The following is a 14,632-nucleotide window of genomic DNA, read 5'->3' as shown; positions in this document are numbered from 1 at the left end:
CACCTGCGGGGAGGGGAAAGCAGCTCGCCGAGCTCAGAGCGCCACAGCCCAGTGCACCTTTTGTTTGTAGTGAAAAGAGCCCAGGTCACGTTGCCTGCAGCAAACCCCAGGCACAGCTCCAGGCCTGGGTCCTGGGAGGTCTTTCTGTGGTGGTGTCCAAGTGCAGCAGCTGCTTTGGCTACTGAACAGGAGAAGTTGTGGCCAGAGGTGAAGTGCTTTGTTATCCGGACAGGGAAAGCCACAGCAGGCACTAGCACTACACATTAACTACTAACTACAAGTCTCAAACTCATGCTGTACATCTGTGTGTCACCTACACAGAGCTGTAAACGTGATGCCTCGCTGCTTTGAGACCCGCTGCAGGGCCAGGGCTGTGAGCTGTGAGCCCCCAGCACACCACAGCAGGCTCCTTCAGCTAAGGGAGATGTTTTGGGGTGCTGCATCACCCCTCCAGAGAGCAGGCAGCCTCATCCTGCCCCTCCATGCAGAGGATTGGCAGAGCCATGGCACAAGCATCATGCCACAGCCATGGCTGGCTGGTGTTCAAGCCTTTCCCAGCACAGCAGCGTGTCAAAGGCCCTCAGAAATGTTTAACAAAGGTCAAGGTCTGAAGTGGGAATGCTCTGCAGGAAGAGCCATCTCACCTGCCTGCACCAGCCATGCACTTCTCAGTAATTCAGTCTCCTGGATACACAGCTCTTAATCACCCATTTTAGCTTGGACTGCAGCCAAATTATACCCTGGGTAAATGACCTTCTGGTACAGTGTGTGTCCTTAACACATAATGAGTTTCCACCTTTACACCTCCCTCCCACCCGCCCTAACTGGAAAAACAAAGATTACAAACCCAAATCACCACTGTAGCTTTATAATTACCAGAACTAATCTTAACTCTCCAGGTTTCATACCCTCATTGCTACAACCCCTAGCAACACAACATTTACTGAGCTGAGGTCTGCCAGGGAGCCTCTCTGGAGCATCCCTGCCTCTCCAGAGCTTTCTGAGCTGCAGCAGCACCTGAATTCCCAGCTTGCAGCACATCCTGCTGCCACACCCAGCTGAGAGGCAGCAGGCTTGGTTGCCAGTCAGATCCATGAACACTACAGTACACTATGTTTAAAGTTTAAAGGCAAACTGATCAACTCCTTTGTGAAAAAACATCTGCCACCTCGGCTAAGCAAGCTACATATGCCAGAGGGGTAGGGCTCTACAGCCCAGCCCAAACAGTTGAGGTACCCTGTGAAGGAGCAGAAAACCAAACTAAAAGATCATGCTGCTGGCAGTAACTTGCCAGGATGCAGAAGGCAGGGACACTCCTTAAAATGTTTGCTTGGGAAGGGCATTGCTCTGTGTGAAAGAGAAGTTGTTCATTATTGGGTATGTAACATCAGGTTTGTGGGCTGAGAAAAAAACAGTATGGCTACTTTTCTGCTGATAAATCCAAATTCAGCCCTAATCCTCTGTTGATAAAGCCCAGTTCAGTGCAAACCTGGAGGGAGATCTTCTTCTGTGCTCTAAGACGTGCTGCAAGTTACTCTAGCCTGGGGCAGTGAGGGGAAGTGGAGTGGTGGTTAGTGGGCACTACACAAGGGGAGAGAGAACAAACCAGCCCAAACCACGGCAGCTCAGCCCCCTCCTGGCAGCTGGCCGGGCCCGTGGCACACCCACACATCACAGGGGAGCTCTGCAGAACCTTTCAGGTGCTTTCTCAGGGTGCCAGTCCATCCAGCCGTCGGGAGCAGCGCTGGGAGCCGCTAGGGGAGCACGGGGCCAAGGCTGAGCTCCACGTGGTGGGTGAGCCAGATCACCTCAGAGGGGTGGTCACCATCCTCGTTGGGCCTGATGGGAGCAGTGAGGTTTTTGAACTCGTGCTTCATCTTGAAACTCACGGTTACCTCGCCCTCTTCTTTCTGCGGGGTGACCTTGATGAAAACTCCCACCTTATTGGCTTTTCTAAAGGCAATAATGCTGCAGGGCAGAACACACAGGAACACTGGGTCAGCCAAGTTCTCCAAGCATTGTTCCAAGTGGAACAATGCTCTCAGAGGAACTCAAACCACACTGGAGACAGACAGGAGGAGAGGGAGTTACTCAAAGAGCTGAGTTTTTAAGGGAGAGGATCCCCACAGGACACTCACTCAGGATCATCCTGGAAGTCTTGAGGCTCTGCCAACTCATCATATTCTGCTGCAGCATCTTTGCCAGCCAGAATAAGCTCCTTAGGAGGAACTGCCACCTGAAACAGAGCAGGGAGAGAAAGAAGCTTTTTAGCACTGCAAGCAGGAGGGCTCTCCTCTTCTGAGGTCTGCTTCATGCAGTTTAAGAGAAAACTGACTCATCCTCAGCTTTTCTCTGCTCCAGGACCACCTGATTACCACCCTGCCAGAGAAATAATAAATTTCTCCCTTGGGTTTTCATTATCAAGGAACAGCCAAAATTTCAAAATACTTAATGAGCAGCTGTTTATATTGGTGACAGTAATTTATGCTCCAAGGAGGGAAATGCAGCACAGTTAGCAGGGGTTGAAGTACATATGAAAAGTGTGTCCTGTGGAAGGACAAATGGGAGTGGTAAACCCATGGGCTTACCCAGCAGGAGGGTACAATCAATACCTTGGCAGTGCTGTTGATGTTATCAGGGTCTCCCTCCTCACACTCCAGCAATGTGACATGTGTGACGTTCTCCACGGGGTTAGTCAGAGTCAGAAGGACTTGGCTCTCCTGGGGAGATTCAGGAATCACAGTTCAAGAAGCAATTGTGCTAAAATTCATTGTTACTGTAAGCACCTCCATCTTCTCTGACTCATCAACACATTCAAAAATTGCATCACATCCTCTCAATGGATGGACAGCAACCAACTCCATCTATAAGAAAGGCACTAATGCCATGCAAAACTTTTAATATAATAAATATGTATTTTGGGAGTCTAGCTGAGATCTCAATTCCACACCCTTTATTCTTTAGACATTGGCAAGTGGTGATGTCACACTGCACAGCAATCTACTGCTGCAGTGACAAGAACATGCAGCATTGCTCTGGCCACTCCCTTAAACCCTGCACCCTCTAAATGGAGTGAGTGGAGCCCTCAGGGAACAATCATCACACCATGCCATCTTCCAAAAAGATCCCACATTCACAGCTCCTGGCTATGTCTCAGCCTAAGACATTTCTGGAAAAGCTACTGACCTTCATGTAGCGCAGGTTGGGAATAGACATGATTCTCACTTCAGGGATGTAGTTACTACAAAACAACAGAGCAAATGACTGTGAGGGACTGTGCTGCTGTCTGTAAAGCTATCAGAGCTTTCCTAAAATGAAAAATGAAGTGTCCTTTTGCTGTATAACCCTAACCCTACAAAGCCCTGCTACAGTCTGGGGCTGGCACAGCAGGCAGTGCTTCTGTCAAACTGCTGAAATCTTTAGTAGATCAGCAAGCAAACCTATTACAGATAAGCTAAATATATTTAAAAAGGTGATTACACCATCCTAAGGGATGACACAATCCCACAAGAGGTCAAAAGAAATTAAAATAGAAGGCAATAACTAAGCATGAACAGGGAGTTGTTGTCCCCAGTTCCCATTTCTTACTTACACAGCAACCAGCTGGATCTTGAATTTGATAGAGGTTGGATTGAATTCTGGTTTGCTCAGGTTATGCTCACATTTCTAGAGAGAAAGGTATTTAAGTCAGCACCAAAGACAGTGTGCAGTCACACACTGAAGAATCAGAACCACAAGTGCTGTGTCACCAGCCATGACATTGCAGCCTCCAGCACAGCACACAAAAACTCTCTGGGGTGTATGTAGCCATCAATGTGCTCAGCTATTGATACTCCAAAATGTCATATCCAGCACAACCTCAGAAACACAAGACTTGGAACTAGTTTTGAAAACACCTGGACACTGACTGCAGCACAAACAACTGCCTTATGCTCCAGAATCCATTAAATAAATGAAGCAGCTAGAAATCCTGATCTCCTCACAGGCTACTCTTCAAATACAAGATCAGTCTGACATTACTTATTTCTGAGAAAATACTCCGCATTTGTTCAGCATCCTGCATATTAAATACTTACAATAATATTGCTCTAGTACTTTAGGAACTAGATAAATAAATATCCATGTATGACTGAGAAAACAAATAGTATAATAAGGGCCACGCAGAGAGCCAACAGCAGAACTTGGATTTAACCCTTGCCTGTCTTCATAGAGCTCTGCTTTGCTTCTGTGAAATACCATCTTCCTGCCTTCACTCCAGTGACATCTTAAGTATCCTGCACTGCCTCTCCCTAATAATTTGTTTGTTGACTTTTGTCCTTAGTAACAGCAATTTTTTTTTATCTCAACTGCACTGGCAGTATTCTTTGACTCTTTGGCTAGGCAGGGCACTAGCACAAACCACCTTTGTATCTTTATGAATCTTTGACAGTGCTGTCCCCCTTTCACAATTATCATCACACCAGAGACATCACAGCCTCCCTCATCCCTCAGTACTGCTACCACTAACTTGGCTGGGAACTTTCAACAACCAGAAGCTTTTGAGCTATTTCTTTTAAAAGAGAAACACAGAGCCCATTTCCCAGCACCTGAGTGCTGAGAGCCTGGAAAGGGCATGTAGGAGTGTGCTCTTTGTTGACAGAGTGACAAAACTATCCTTTGTCTCCTTAAAAAGGAAAGAAGCTCAGAAGTTTCTCTCTTTTATTAGGTAAACAAGCCACCTCATAGGCCTAGAGACTTCACCTCAAGCTTAAAGCTAATTAGACAGAAGCCAAAAAGTCCTGCCTGGGCAACAGATGCAAACAAAAAAACGAATCACTTTTGTAAGGTGTTTTACAAAGAGCAAAGACCTCCTGTACCTAGCTCAGTTTGTCTCCATTTGTTATTTCACCTTTTATGAAACCTTTTTGTTTCCAACACTGCGACAGAAGCCATCCTGCTGATTTTTATGTCTCCAAGCGTGGCTGAGCTACCTTGGGTGTGTTCTAGGCCTCTGGGAGCTCATGAGACCTGGCTGGAGGAGGCTCCTGTAGCAGGGCAGTGCTCAGGATGGAATTGCCTACCCGGCAGCGCAGCGAGCGTTTGATCAGCAGGTGCTTGTGACGGGGGTAGAGCTGGGAAGCGCAGATGGGCTGGAAGTCAGGCTGCAGCAGGCGCTGCCGCAGAGTCGTCACTGGCAGCACAACAGAAAAAGACAAAGAAATGACTCAGGAACTGAAACTGGATTCTACATAAGCACCTCATACTGTGTGGAGATCTGCCACCATCTCTAAGACACTTAATTTCACCTGCACCTCGTAATTCAGAAGGCACTGGCAGCTATCACGTTTCTAGAAATAAATAGAAAGGCAAAAGCTGAATAAAGGGCCGCCCTGACTGGGCACAGTAACATGAGAGCAACATCAGTGCTAGCCCAGGAGAAACTCACATCTTTTTTCGCAGCTGAACTGGGATGGAAACAAGAGTTTTCTAACCATTTGGAACACAGTTCTTTCCCTCACTACAGAAATGAGTTTCACATCTTTGTTACCCTCACAGCTGGGTGCTGCATGAGTACAATACACAGCTTCTTAGCAAGGAGTTTGCATAACTCAGACTCACACGTAGAATTAGAGAAAACAGTTCCCAAAGCAAGAAACTCCCAGCAGCCAAAACCTCCCATGGATTTCTCTCAAAATGCAGGCTCCTCACTGAACCAGTGCCTAAGAGACAAGTGAGCCATCTGGCAGCCCTTCCCTGTCTGTAAGGAATCAAGAATCTTCTTCAGCAGCATCAAACTCACAGTGCCAAGAGCCTCTTGAGAAAAGGAGACCAAGAAGATCTACCCCTTTCCATAAACCTCTCATGAATTTATTGATACTGGCAGACTTTGTAGGCCTGCAGAACTACCAACATCATCCATTCCACTTGGAGCTACCTCAGCTGGAAGCCCACACCACTCCTGTACCTGCTGCTTTATCCTGTTCACATCAAGTCTAACTGATCAATTTACAGTATTTATGGATTAAATTTATGAGTCAGCTAAAGCACTGGCAAGTGTACACAGGCTGTTCCAAGCTGATGTCAAAGAAATGTGCAATTGTTACTCAACAGCCCACTTCTGGTGCCAGATCCCCAGCAGCTGCTATTTCCTTATTTCCTGCTATTATTTGAAAAAGGACATCAGCTTTTTTCTCCATCCAAAAGTTGATGCCTCACACACACAGAAATTAAGGCCAGCAAGAAAATTAAATAACCCTTCAGGCCTTCTGGCTCTGAGCTTTCCATGTACAACAAGAAGCTGAGGCTGCATTCAAAGTTACCATTTAAAAAGTCAAGTATTTCCCAGTATTTCAATCCCAGCATAAAAATGACCAGGAACTTGGGTCATGACAAAATGTCACAGGCTTGTAGGCAATGCCCATATTACAAAATATAAGCCAAAAAGTAACAGAATACTAAGGTTTTACCTTCTGTCAGATTGATTGGTCTTGTGTAGTAATCTTCAGGAAGAGGCTCCACCTCTTCCACTGCATCAGCTGGCTCAATCTTGATCTCCTTGTGGTCTTCTCCTTCTTTCAGGCTGAAGCAAAATAAGGGGCAACTCAGTCATGAAATAGGGCATGTGTGCTCTGACAGCAACTGCATTATAGCCCAAAAGACAGTGAGAGCTGAGACTGCACAACAATAATTGCAACAAGGGTGTGAGCAGTCCCTTGTTCCTCTTGGGAGAAAGCAGAACATCTGGAGCTGCTGCACAGAGATGCCTGAGGATCTGACACCTCTCGAGTGCTCAAAAGGAGAAATCTCCTCTCACTGCTATCTGCTAATTGTCTATCATCTTCCTAGAGCTGCTTTACTCCTCTCTTGCCTACCCCTCCAATGCTCCCCCCAAAGGTAACCCCAACCCTGAGACTCACGAGAGCCCAGCGAGGGCACTGATGGGAGCTCCGGGCCTCTGGCGCTGCAGCCTCGTCCCAAGGCTGTATTTGTCCTACAAGGAAAAAAGGAACTGTCACCCTCAGGTCTGCCCCTGATGGGACACAAAAACCTGCTGCAAACTCATCCTTTGAGCTGCATGACAAGCATGGGGGTAGAAGCAAAGGAAAGCAAAAAGGAAAAGGTATTCAACGCTTCCTAAGATACATTTTTCTGCTTAAACTGTTAGCAAGGAGAAAACAATTCCCACTGCACTACAGATGGGGAAAGACAGATGTGTGTGGCTACTGCTAATAAAGCTTTTTGCTCCTTCCACAAATCACCAGCCTGCACTACTGACACATCTTCCCTGGATATTCTCTTCAGAGCAACTCCATGTCAACTAATGTAGAATGAGAGCTCAGCTGCCAAAAAAAGTGGGTTGATGTGGTTATGCATCCATCTGAAAGGCTCTGTAGCACGACTTGAAGCAGCTGAAAGCTGTTAAAAGCTCCTGCAAGCCTTGTTACCTACAAGTGTCTCTCACCAGCAATAGCTGAGCTACTCCTCAGCTTTCTACAGCTGAGCTGTACCCAGGGTGCTTGGGGGCAGACATCTTCCTTCTGGGCAGGGCTCAAAGCCTGAATTGTCACTAAATGAGATTAGCTACTCTGGTGATTTTTCAAGGATGAGACGGTTAATGTTAGTACCACCTGTCTTGGCCAAGCAGACAGCTGAGTTTCAGGCTAGTTTGGTGAAGGACTGCTTTTCAAGTGTACATTACTTACTCAAAGACACTGTCCTGTTTCTAAACCAACACAAAATATTTTTTGTAACAAATGTTACCCTCTGAAGAGTTTGGCTTCACCTGGGTTTGTTCTAGGCACACCTAAGCCAGAGGCCCTGAGGCATGGTGTAGGATCTGTTACTCCCCTTCAGTTGGTACCATGAGAGCTTTAACACCAGCAGAAACTGTGAAAGGACTTACCACTACATGTATAGTGTGTTGCTGTGGAGAGCCCCCAAAATAGCAGCAGGTAGCAACGGAGACAAAAAATGCAGCCATAAGACACAAGCAAGGGCACAGAGCAAGCACAGTTCATTGAAGTAGCAAGCATATGCAATCACCCAGCTAAACAAAGTGAGCATTTACCTGCCAGGTACAATAAACAAGTCATTCAAGCCACAACCAAGTCTTAAGGTTAACTTCAGTAGAGATTTCAAGGAGAGAAGTGTCAGACAATGCTGATCTATCTGTCACTAAGCTGTGAGATGAACTGTCCTGACAAAGAGATGCCACAGGCAATGTGGCTGCAGCTGGACTGCACTTCACTGCTGGAGAACATATTCCTAGGCATGGCAAGTATAAACCTTCTGGCACTGCTGGGGAGGACTATCAGAGAGAGTAGCAATGTAATACACAGTAATGCATGTAAAAGAATTAATCCCTAAAGAAAGCCTCATTTTCTTCATGTTGTCCTCAATTAGCCAAAGCTGGGCAGCCCTATCATGCTACCGACTGTCTAATTTTCCAGGCTGAGGCTGCTGTGGATCCCTTTTGCTGCTCTGGGAGGATGGCACAGCAGCTCACCGAGAAGGCCAGTGGGACGTAGTTGCGGCGTCGCACCAGCTTCTTCCTGTCCCGCTCGATCTTCTCCTTCTGAGCCAGCTGCTGGTAGTACTCAACCAGCTTGTTAATCTGGAGGGAGGAACAGGGAGCATTGTCACCTCAGCTGCAGCATTTCCTTGTGAACTAGCTGGGGTTCCTGCTGCTTGTTTCACTCTGTTCCTAGTACCAGCTGTATTGTGCAGGATCTACTTCAACAAGTCTGCGTACCTTAATGAGTCTTAACCCACACTGTGGGTGACAAAATGACCCTTCCTTGGAATGATATGTGTTGGAGGGCAGTGTCCAAATCTCACTTTGCAATTCAGCAACTGAGACTTCATTCATGAACTTGCCATGACTGCATAGAGTAATGCCATGTGGCCAGCTCTGAGCAGTTTGGATTGGCAGAGCAAACAGCATCTTTAGCATCTTTTCCCCCCTCCCCAAGGCTGGTCACATTTAGAGTGGAGCCCTAATGGGTAAAAGGGAAGGGTGTTAAAGGTGGAGTTGTGTTTTCCAGATCCTGAACACACTTTTGATTGGAAAACAGCTTTTTTTTTTCCACATACATACACAGCACATTCACCTTAACAGCACCATTAGATAGGTTGGTTTCAACTGAGCTTCTTCTCAAAAGCAGATTTTATACTGTGACATCCTCAGGGAGCCTCTAAGAGGCCTTCCCTCCATTCAAGGTGCAGATTAGGAACTGGAACTGGCATCTGAAGGATTATATAGATGCAGAAAAAGTGATTGAGAGGGCCTGACACTCTAACAGTTCTTTCTGGCTGATGCATTTCAGCCCAAGCACAGCTTTCCCACTCACTTACCCTCTGTGTGTGAGGATTCTCCGGCTCCTGCCAGCCCCCACTCGCTGCAGAAGAGAAGGGAAAAAGCCAAGTCCACAGGAGGTTTCCAGATGCCACACAGAAATCACACAACACTCAACTATCTTGGTGTTATTTATAAAATATGACATTCCTTATTTTTGCTACACCTACCACTGCAATTGTTTAAGTTCATGTCTGTACAAATATACACCTCTGAAAGAGTTGCACAGGCAGGTTTGGCATGAAGGAGCTCTGACATCTTTTATATTGTATTTTTAAACAAATTTTGCTTGAGACATACTCAGGACAGCACCCAGAAGTCACTTCAGCAGCAGGTACTTGTGTTATTATGTGTGTCTCTTATAACTGGCTGCTGCTGTCTCTGCATCCTCAGCTCCATTTTCAGTCACATCAACACTGGAAGTCAGAGGATCTGCTTGGCCTACTCAACCCCACCTGACAGATATTTTCTGTACATTTCATGTACCAAAAAATAGATGAAAGCTTTGTTCTAGTGCTCTTGTGAAGAGAAATGCCAAGTTCAAACACTGACTAGCAACTCTGGAATAAGTCTAAGTGAACAAAAGCGATGGAAAATAAATTAGGTGTTTATGCTGTCAGACTGAGCAGCTTCAAAGCCTGTGAAAGCACACAAACAAGATCTCAGCACTGGGGAGAGTGCACTGACTGAAACAGTTTGACAGTTTTCTCACTAGTCAGGTAACACAGGCATGAAAGTGGGTCACACATTTCACTAACTCAGCTCTTCAGAGGACTCCTCAGCAACTAAGAAGAGTTTTCCTGTGAATTTCCAACTACAACTCCAATCCTTGCCAGATATCAAGTCTATAGCAGTCTGGAGCTAACTGGATTATCTGTTAGCTTCAAAACACAGACTGGGCTCTTGCTGTAACTCAGCTTTGTGTCTGCTCCAGATTGCAAGGCAAGATGTATTCTATTACCATCTGTATGGCAGTTTTCTTTTGTCAAGTGGGCAGTTCTCCTTATCTCTCTCTGAGTGATCACAATCAGTGATTCCCTCCCCTCTGGAGGGGACATCTGCTGATAACAGCTATTGAATGTCACTGCATGGCTGATAAGAACTACAGCATCCCATTGGGAGATGTGAGCCCAGAGGGAGGAGCCAAGCATTGCTACCCAGATATAATCTGGAGATTTTGGAACACCAGCATGGCTTCTCCACTGGATTCCCCAGAGGAGCAGCAGCTGCCTCTTCCTCCACTGGATCTTCAGAGGAAGACTGCACCTTTCTACAGGATCCCTGCTCCAACAGAACCACACCTGACACTGCAGGAGGGCTGCAGCCACATTTCCAATGGGACTGCTGCCAACACCCTGACCAACAGGGTGTCAGGCTGAGTTCTGACTCTGTCAGTGTTGTTCTAGTTTACTCCATTGTTTATTTTATCCTTTTATTTTCTTCCCTATTAAAGAACTGTTATTTCCTGTTCCCATATTTTTTTTTTGCCTAAGAGCCCCTTAATTTAAAATTTATAGCAAGTTGGAGGGGTGGGGAGGGTTTACATTCTCAATTTCAGGGGAGGCTTCTGCCTTCCTTAAGAGATTCCTGTCTTTCCAAACCAAGACAATCTTTGAACTGTCCCTTACCAAGAGACTTGTCTGCCATGTGAGAAATTTGCAAACTTGGCTGGATTCCTCCAAAACTAAAGCTGCCAGCAACTAGGACCCTTCAAACCTTAGAGCCCCAAATGCCACCTTTGATCTCATACCCAGACCATGGGGAAATGACTCTTTTACCCACAGAAAATGGATTGGGTTTGCAGCCGCTCGCCCTGGCCGACAGAGCGGTGCCAAGCTGGAAACTGGCAAACTTTGCTGGAACTGGATTATCTGTTACCTTCAAAACACAAACTGGGCTCATGCTGTCACTCAGTTCTGTGTCTCTGAACTGTCCCTTACCAACAGACTTGTCTGCCATGCCCACATCCCGGGAGGTCCAGCGGCAGAAGCCACAGGCCAGGTAATAGGCTTTCTTCATGGTGGTCTTGGCCGGGTCGTCGGGCAGCGGCGCAGGGATGCTCGTGGCCCGTGTGGAGAGGGTGTGCATGCAGCACGGGCAGTCAAAGCAGTTGGCACACCTGCAAACAGCAAGGCAGGGCTCTGAGAAGAGTGCCAGGCTGAGAGAAATGCTCCCAACAACCACATCAGCACTAAAACAACAGATTGTTAATTCCTAGGCAACAGCGCTAGGGACGACGGGCTGGGACAGGAACTTGGGGCATTCAGAGTCAGCACAGGAGCAGCAGCAGTGAGAAACACAATGTGACACTAAAAATCCTCTGTATTATGAGCTCAGGTCATAAAAATACCCCCAAAAGTCATGAACAGCCCTGTTCATCATGGAAAGACACTTTTCCTGATACATCATGGAAAGACACTTACTCCCCAAAAGAGAAAAAGCCTTTTTTTCCTCCTTGAAGATTATGCCAGCTGGGCTTGGTAAAGACCCTGCAGTCATCACAAGGCTGTTCCTCAACCGTCTTTGTTCCACACATACCTCAGGCTCTTCAGCATTAAAATTAAGTGAATTTAGGTTTATTTTATTATTATCTTTTTCCTGAAGAAGATCCCAGGTTATGGTACCTCTCAGGAGTCTTATCCCTGTGGAAAAAAGCTCTCCAGGAAGACAATTCAGAGTGCCTCAGCACAATCCCTGCTCTAAACTGCTCACAGAAAGATGAGTTTATCCCTGTTTGTTAATCACAGTGGCAACCTAGAGAGAAGTCTCTGAGATCAATTACATATCTTAGGTCTCTAATGACTTCTCCTGACTGGTTTTCTGTTCACATCAGGGAGCTGAACTCATTTGGAGGTGACAGAGGGACTCTGGGTGGATTTCCCATTGCTGAATGCTCCCCAAAACAGACTCCCCAAAACAGACTCAAACACAACAAGCAGCCATGTAATTTTTGAAGAGTTTCAGACAGGGAAGGGATTGTTTTAAATAGAGAGCCTTGATGAAAAAAAAAACTCCAAAGCAACTTTACCTGTTCTTTTTCAGCTTGGCTTCAGCTGAGGGCATGTTTTCCAGGCAGCTGGGGCAGTAGTGAGAGTCAACCTGAAGAAGATACAGCCACATCACACATGTTATCTGGCACATCTTTGTCCAAAAAGCCCCAAACTGCCACATGATCCAACAAGGATCTGTGCCTTGCAACAGCAGGGTGAAGCCAGGGAAGGCTTGAGATGCTTTTTGGTATGCAAAATCTTACCCCATCTCAGCCAGATTTTGATCTTCAATAACATAAATTATAAGGTTTCTTTAGTCAGAATGGATTAAACTACTCCGCCTTGTAAATGGGAAAAGATCAGCTGAGTGTTGACCTTTAGCAATTACCAGAATCTCATTTTTCAGTTTGAACAAGTTTTAACATTTTATTTTCTATTTGGACCTTAATTTATTGTGTCCTCACAGTTACACTGGTCAGATACACGAGTATTTCAGAGGATGCTTTGTATCTCTCAGCTGTCACAGTGAATTTTGTTCATTAAAACAACAGCAGCAAGACTGGGCCCCCTTCTCGAAGAGGAATTCAAAGTGATTATTAAGCATGGCCACGCACAATGACTGCACTGCTCACACCACAGCGAATTCATGACGATACAGCCAGGTCACAAATTCTCCCTTCAGAGGCCTGAACATTCATTGAAGCTGCCTTTTCTGACATCTGGGCTGCACAGTCATTCCTTCAAGGCTTCCCAAATCTGTCACAATGTCTTAATTCAACCATGCTTCCAACAAAAGGAGTCTCGGCGATTTTAATATGACAATTTACGAAGTCAAACCCCTGCTTCACAGCAAAAATCGTAGCTGCAAAAAAAAACCGACACGGGGCGTGGGTCTGGGGGGTCCCTGTGCCCCTCCTCGGCCGGGCCTGATGGGCATGGGTGTGGTGGGGAGGGGTCTAGACCTAAAGGTTGGGTCCCCACGAGGGTGAGGGGTCCCCGCTGAAGGTGAGGGGTCCCCGCAGCCCCGCTCGGGCCCCACCGAGGTTTGGGGGGGTCCCGGCCAGAGCCATTTAGGGGGCCTTGTCCCCAGTGAGGGGAACCGCCCCTGTGCGCTGGCCCCAGCCAATCACAGACCGAGCTCCGCCGACGGACAAGGGCGCACAGCCAATCAACGCGTAGCCCCGCCCCATTCGTCACTCGCGACCAATCCGCGCGCCCCGTTCAGCGCTGCGCCCACCCGCCAGCCGCGCCAACAACCAATAGAAAAGCAGAAAGCGAGTGAGTGGCAGGAGAGCGACCCAATCGCTGCGCGCAGAGAGAGCACCATCCCGCCCGGTCCCGCCCGGTGCGCGGGTGCGGCGCGGCCGGTCCGCCGTTACCTCGTGCGAGACGCACTCGAGCGAGCGGAGCTCGCTGCAGTAGCGGCAGAAGTACAGCTGCGGCAGCGGCGCCCGCAGCTCCTTCTCGCCGCGCACCAGGTACAGCACCCGCTCCGATTGCAGCAGCGACGCCATCTTGGGAAGGGGCGGGCTCCGCCGCGCCGCCGGCTGACGTCACCACGCCGGCCTGGCTACGTGACACTGCGTGGCTGGCAGGGGGTGTGGCCTGTGAGGGGGCGTGGCCTCCCACTAGTGGCACCAAGTGCCACCCGGGGCCACCAAATGCCACCGAGTGCCATCTAATGCCACCCATGGCCACGGTAGCGACACCTTCCTTGGTCCCGGAGCCTCTCCAACCCGGCCTTGGACCCTGTCGGGGGTGGGGCCGCCGCAGCTGGTCCGTGCCAGTGCTCCCTGCCCTCACAGAGCAGGATTTCTCCCCAGTGTCCCATCTGTCCCTGCCTCTGGCAGTGGGAAGCAGCTCCATCTTATCCCGTCACTCCGAGCCCTTGTCCCCAGTTCCTCTCCAGCTCTCTTAGAGCTCCTTCAGGCCCTGGAAGGGGCTCTGAGGTCTCTTGGAGCCGTGCCTTCTCCAGTTTTCCCAGCCTGGCTCCCGAGCAGAGGGGCATAGCCCTCAGAACATCTCCAGGGCCTTCTCTGGAGTCCCCCCAGCAGCTCCGTGTCCTTGTCACGCTGGGGCCCAGAGCTGGACACAGCCCAGGTGGCTCTCACCAGAGCAGAGCAGAGCAGAGAGGGTGATCTTTCACACCCCAAAGGTGGTTTCTCTTCAGTCTCATGTCCACCAAGACAGGATCCTGACAAGAATGAACGTTCCCGTGCAGTGGGATCAGGAGGAAAGCACGAGGTCTGCGGATGCTCTCTGCGTGCAGAGAGAATAAACACATCAGCAGGCTTTAAGAGATCTGAAG

At 48.1% G+C, this 14,632-nt stretch overlaps 1 protein-coding gene across 2 annotated transcripts; it reads right to left on the bottom strand.

Moving 5' to 3' along the window:
• Positions 1–808: 808 nt before the first annotated feature.
• DCTN4 (dynactin subunit 4) lies at positions 809–13,881 on the bottom strand. Of its 2 annotated transcripts, XM_054288062.1 has the most exons (14): positions 13,704–13,881; positions 12,363–12,433; positions 11,275–11,453; positions 9,334–9,377; positions 8,486–8,593; positions 7,883–7,903; positions 6,897–6,970; positions 6,447–6,559; positions 5,061–5,170; positions 3,593–3,666; positions 3,187–3,241; positions 2,613–2,720; positions 2,139–2,236; positions 809–1,968 (listed from the first exon to the last, which is right to left on the bottom strand). In XM_054288062.1, exons 1-14 carry the CDS (start codon positions 13,836–13,838, stop codon positions 1,755–1,757), a joined length of 1,404 nt encoding a protein of 467 aa, XP_054144037.1. In that variant the 5' UTR covers positions 13,839–13,881; the 3' UTR covers positions 809–1,754. The 2 variants fall into 2 exon arrangements, with proteins under 2 accessions (XP_054144037.1, XP_054144038.1); XM_054288063.1 differs by lacking the exon at positions 7,883–7,903.
• Between the last annotated feature and the right edge of the window lie 751 nt (positions 13,882–14,632).

The sequence above is a fragment of the Melozone crissalis genome, unplaced genomic scaffold, assembly GCF_028551555.1.
Source record: "Melozone crissalis strain CALT ecotype California unplaced genomic scaffold, PUWL_Pcris_2 ptg000061l_1, whole genome shotgun sequence".
Lineage (NCBI taxonomy): Eukaryota > Metazoa > Chordata > Aves > Passeriformes > Passerellidae > Melozone > Melozone crissalis.
This window is presented reverse-complemented; position numbering and strand designations above follow the sequence as displayed.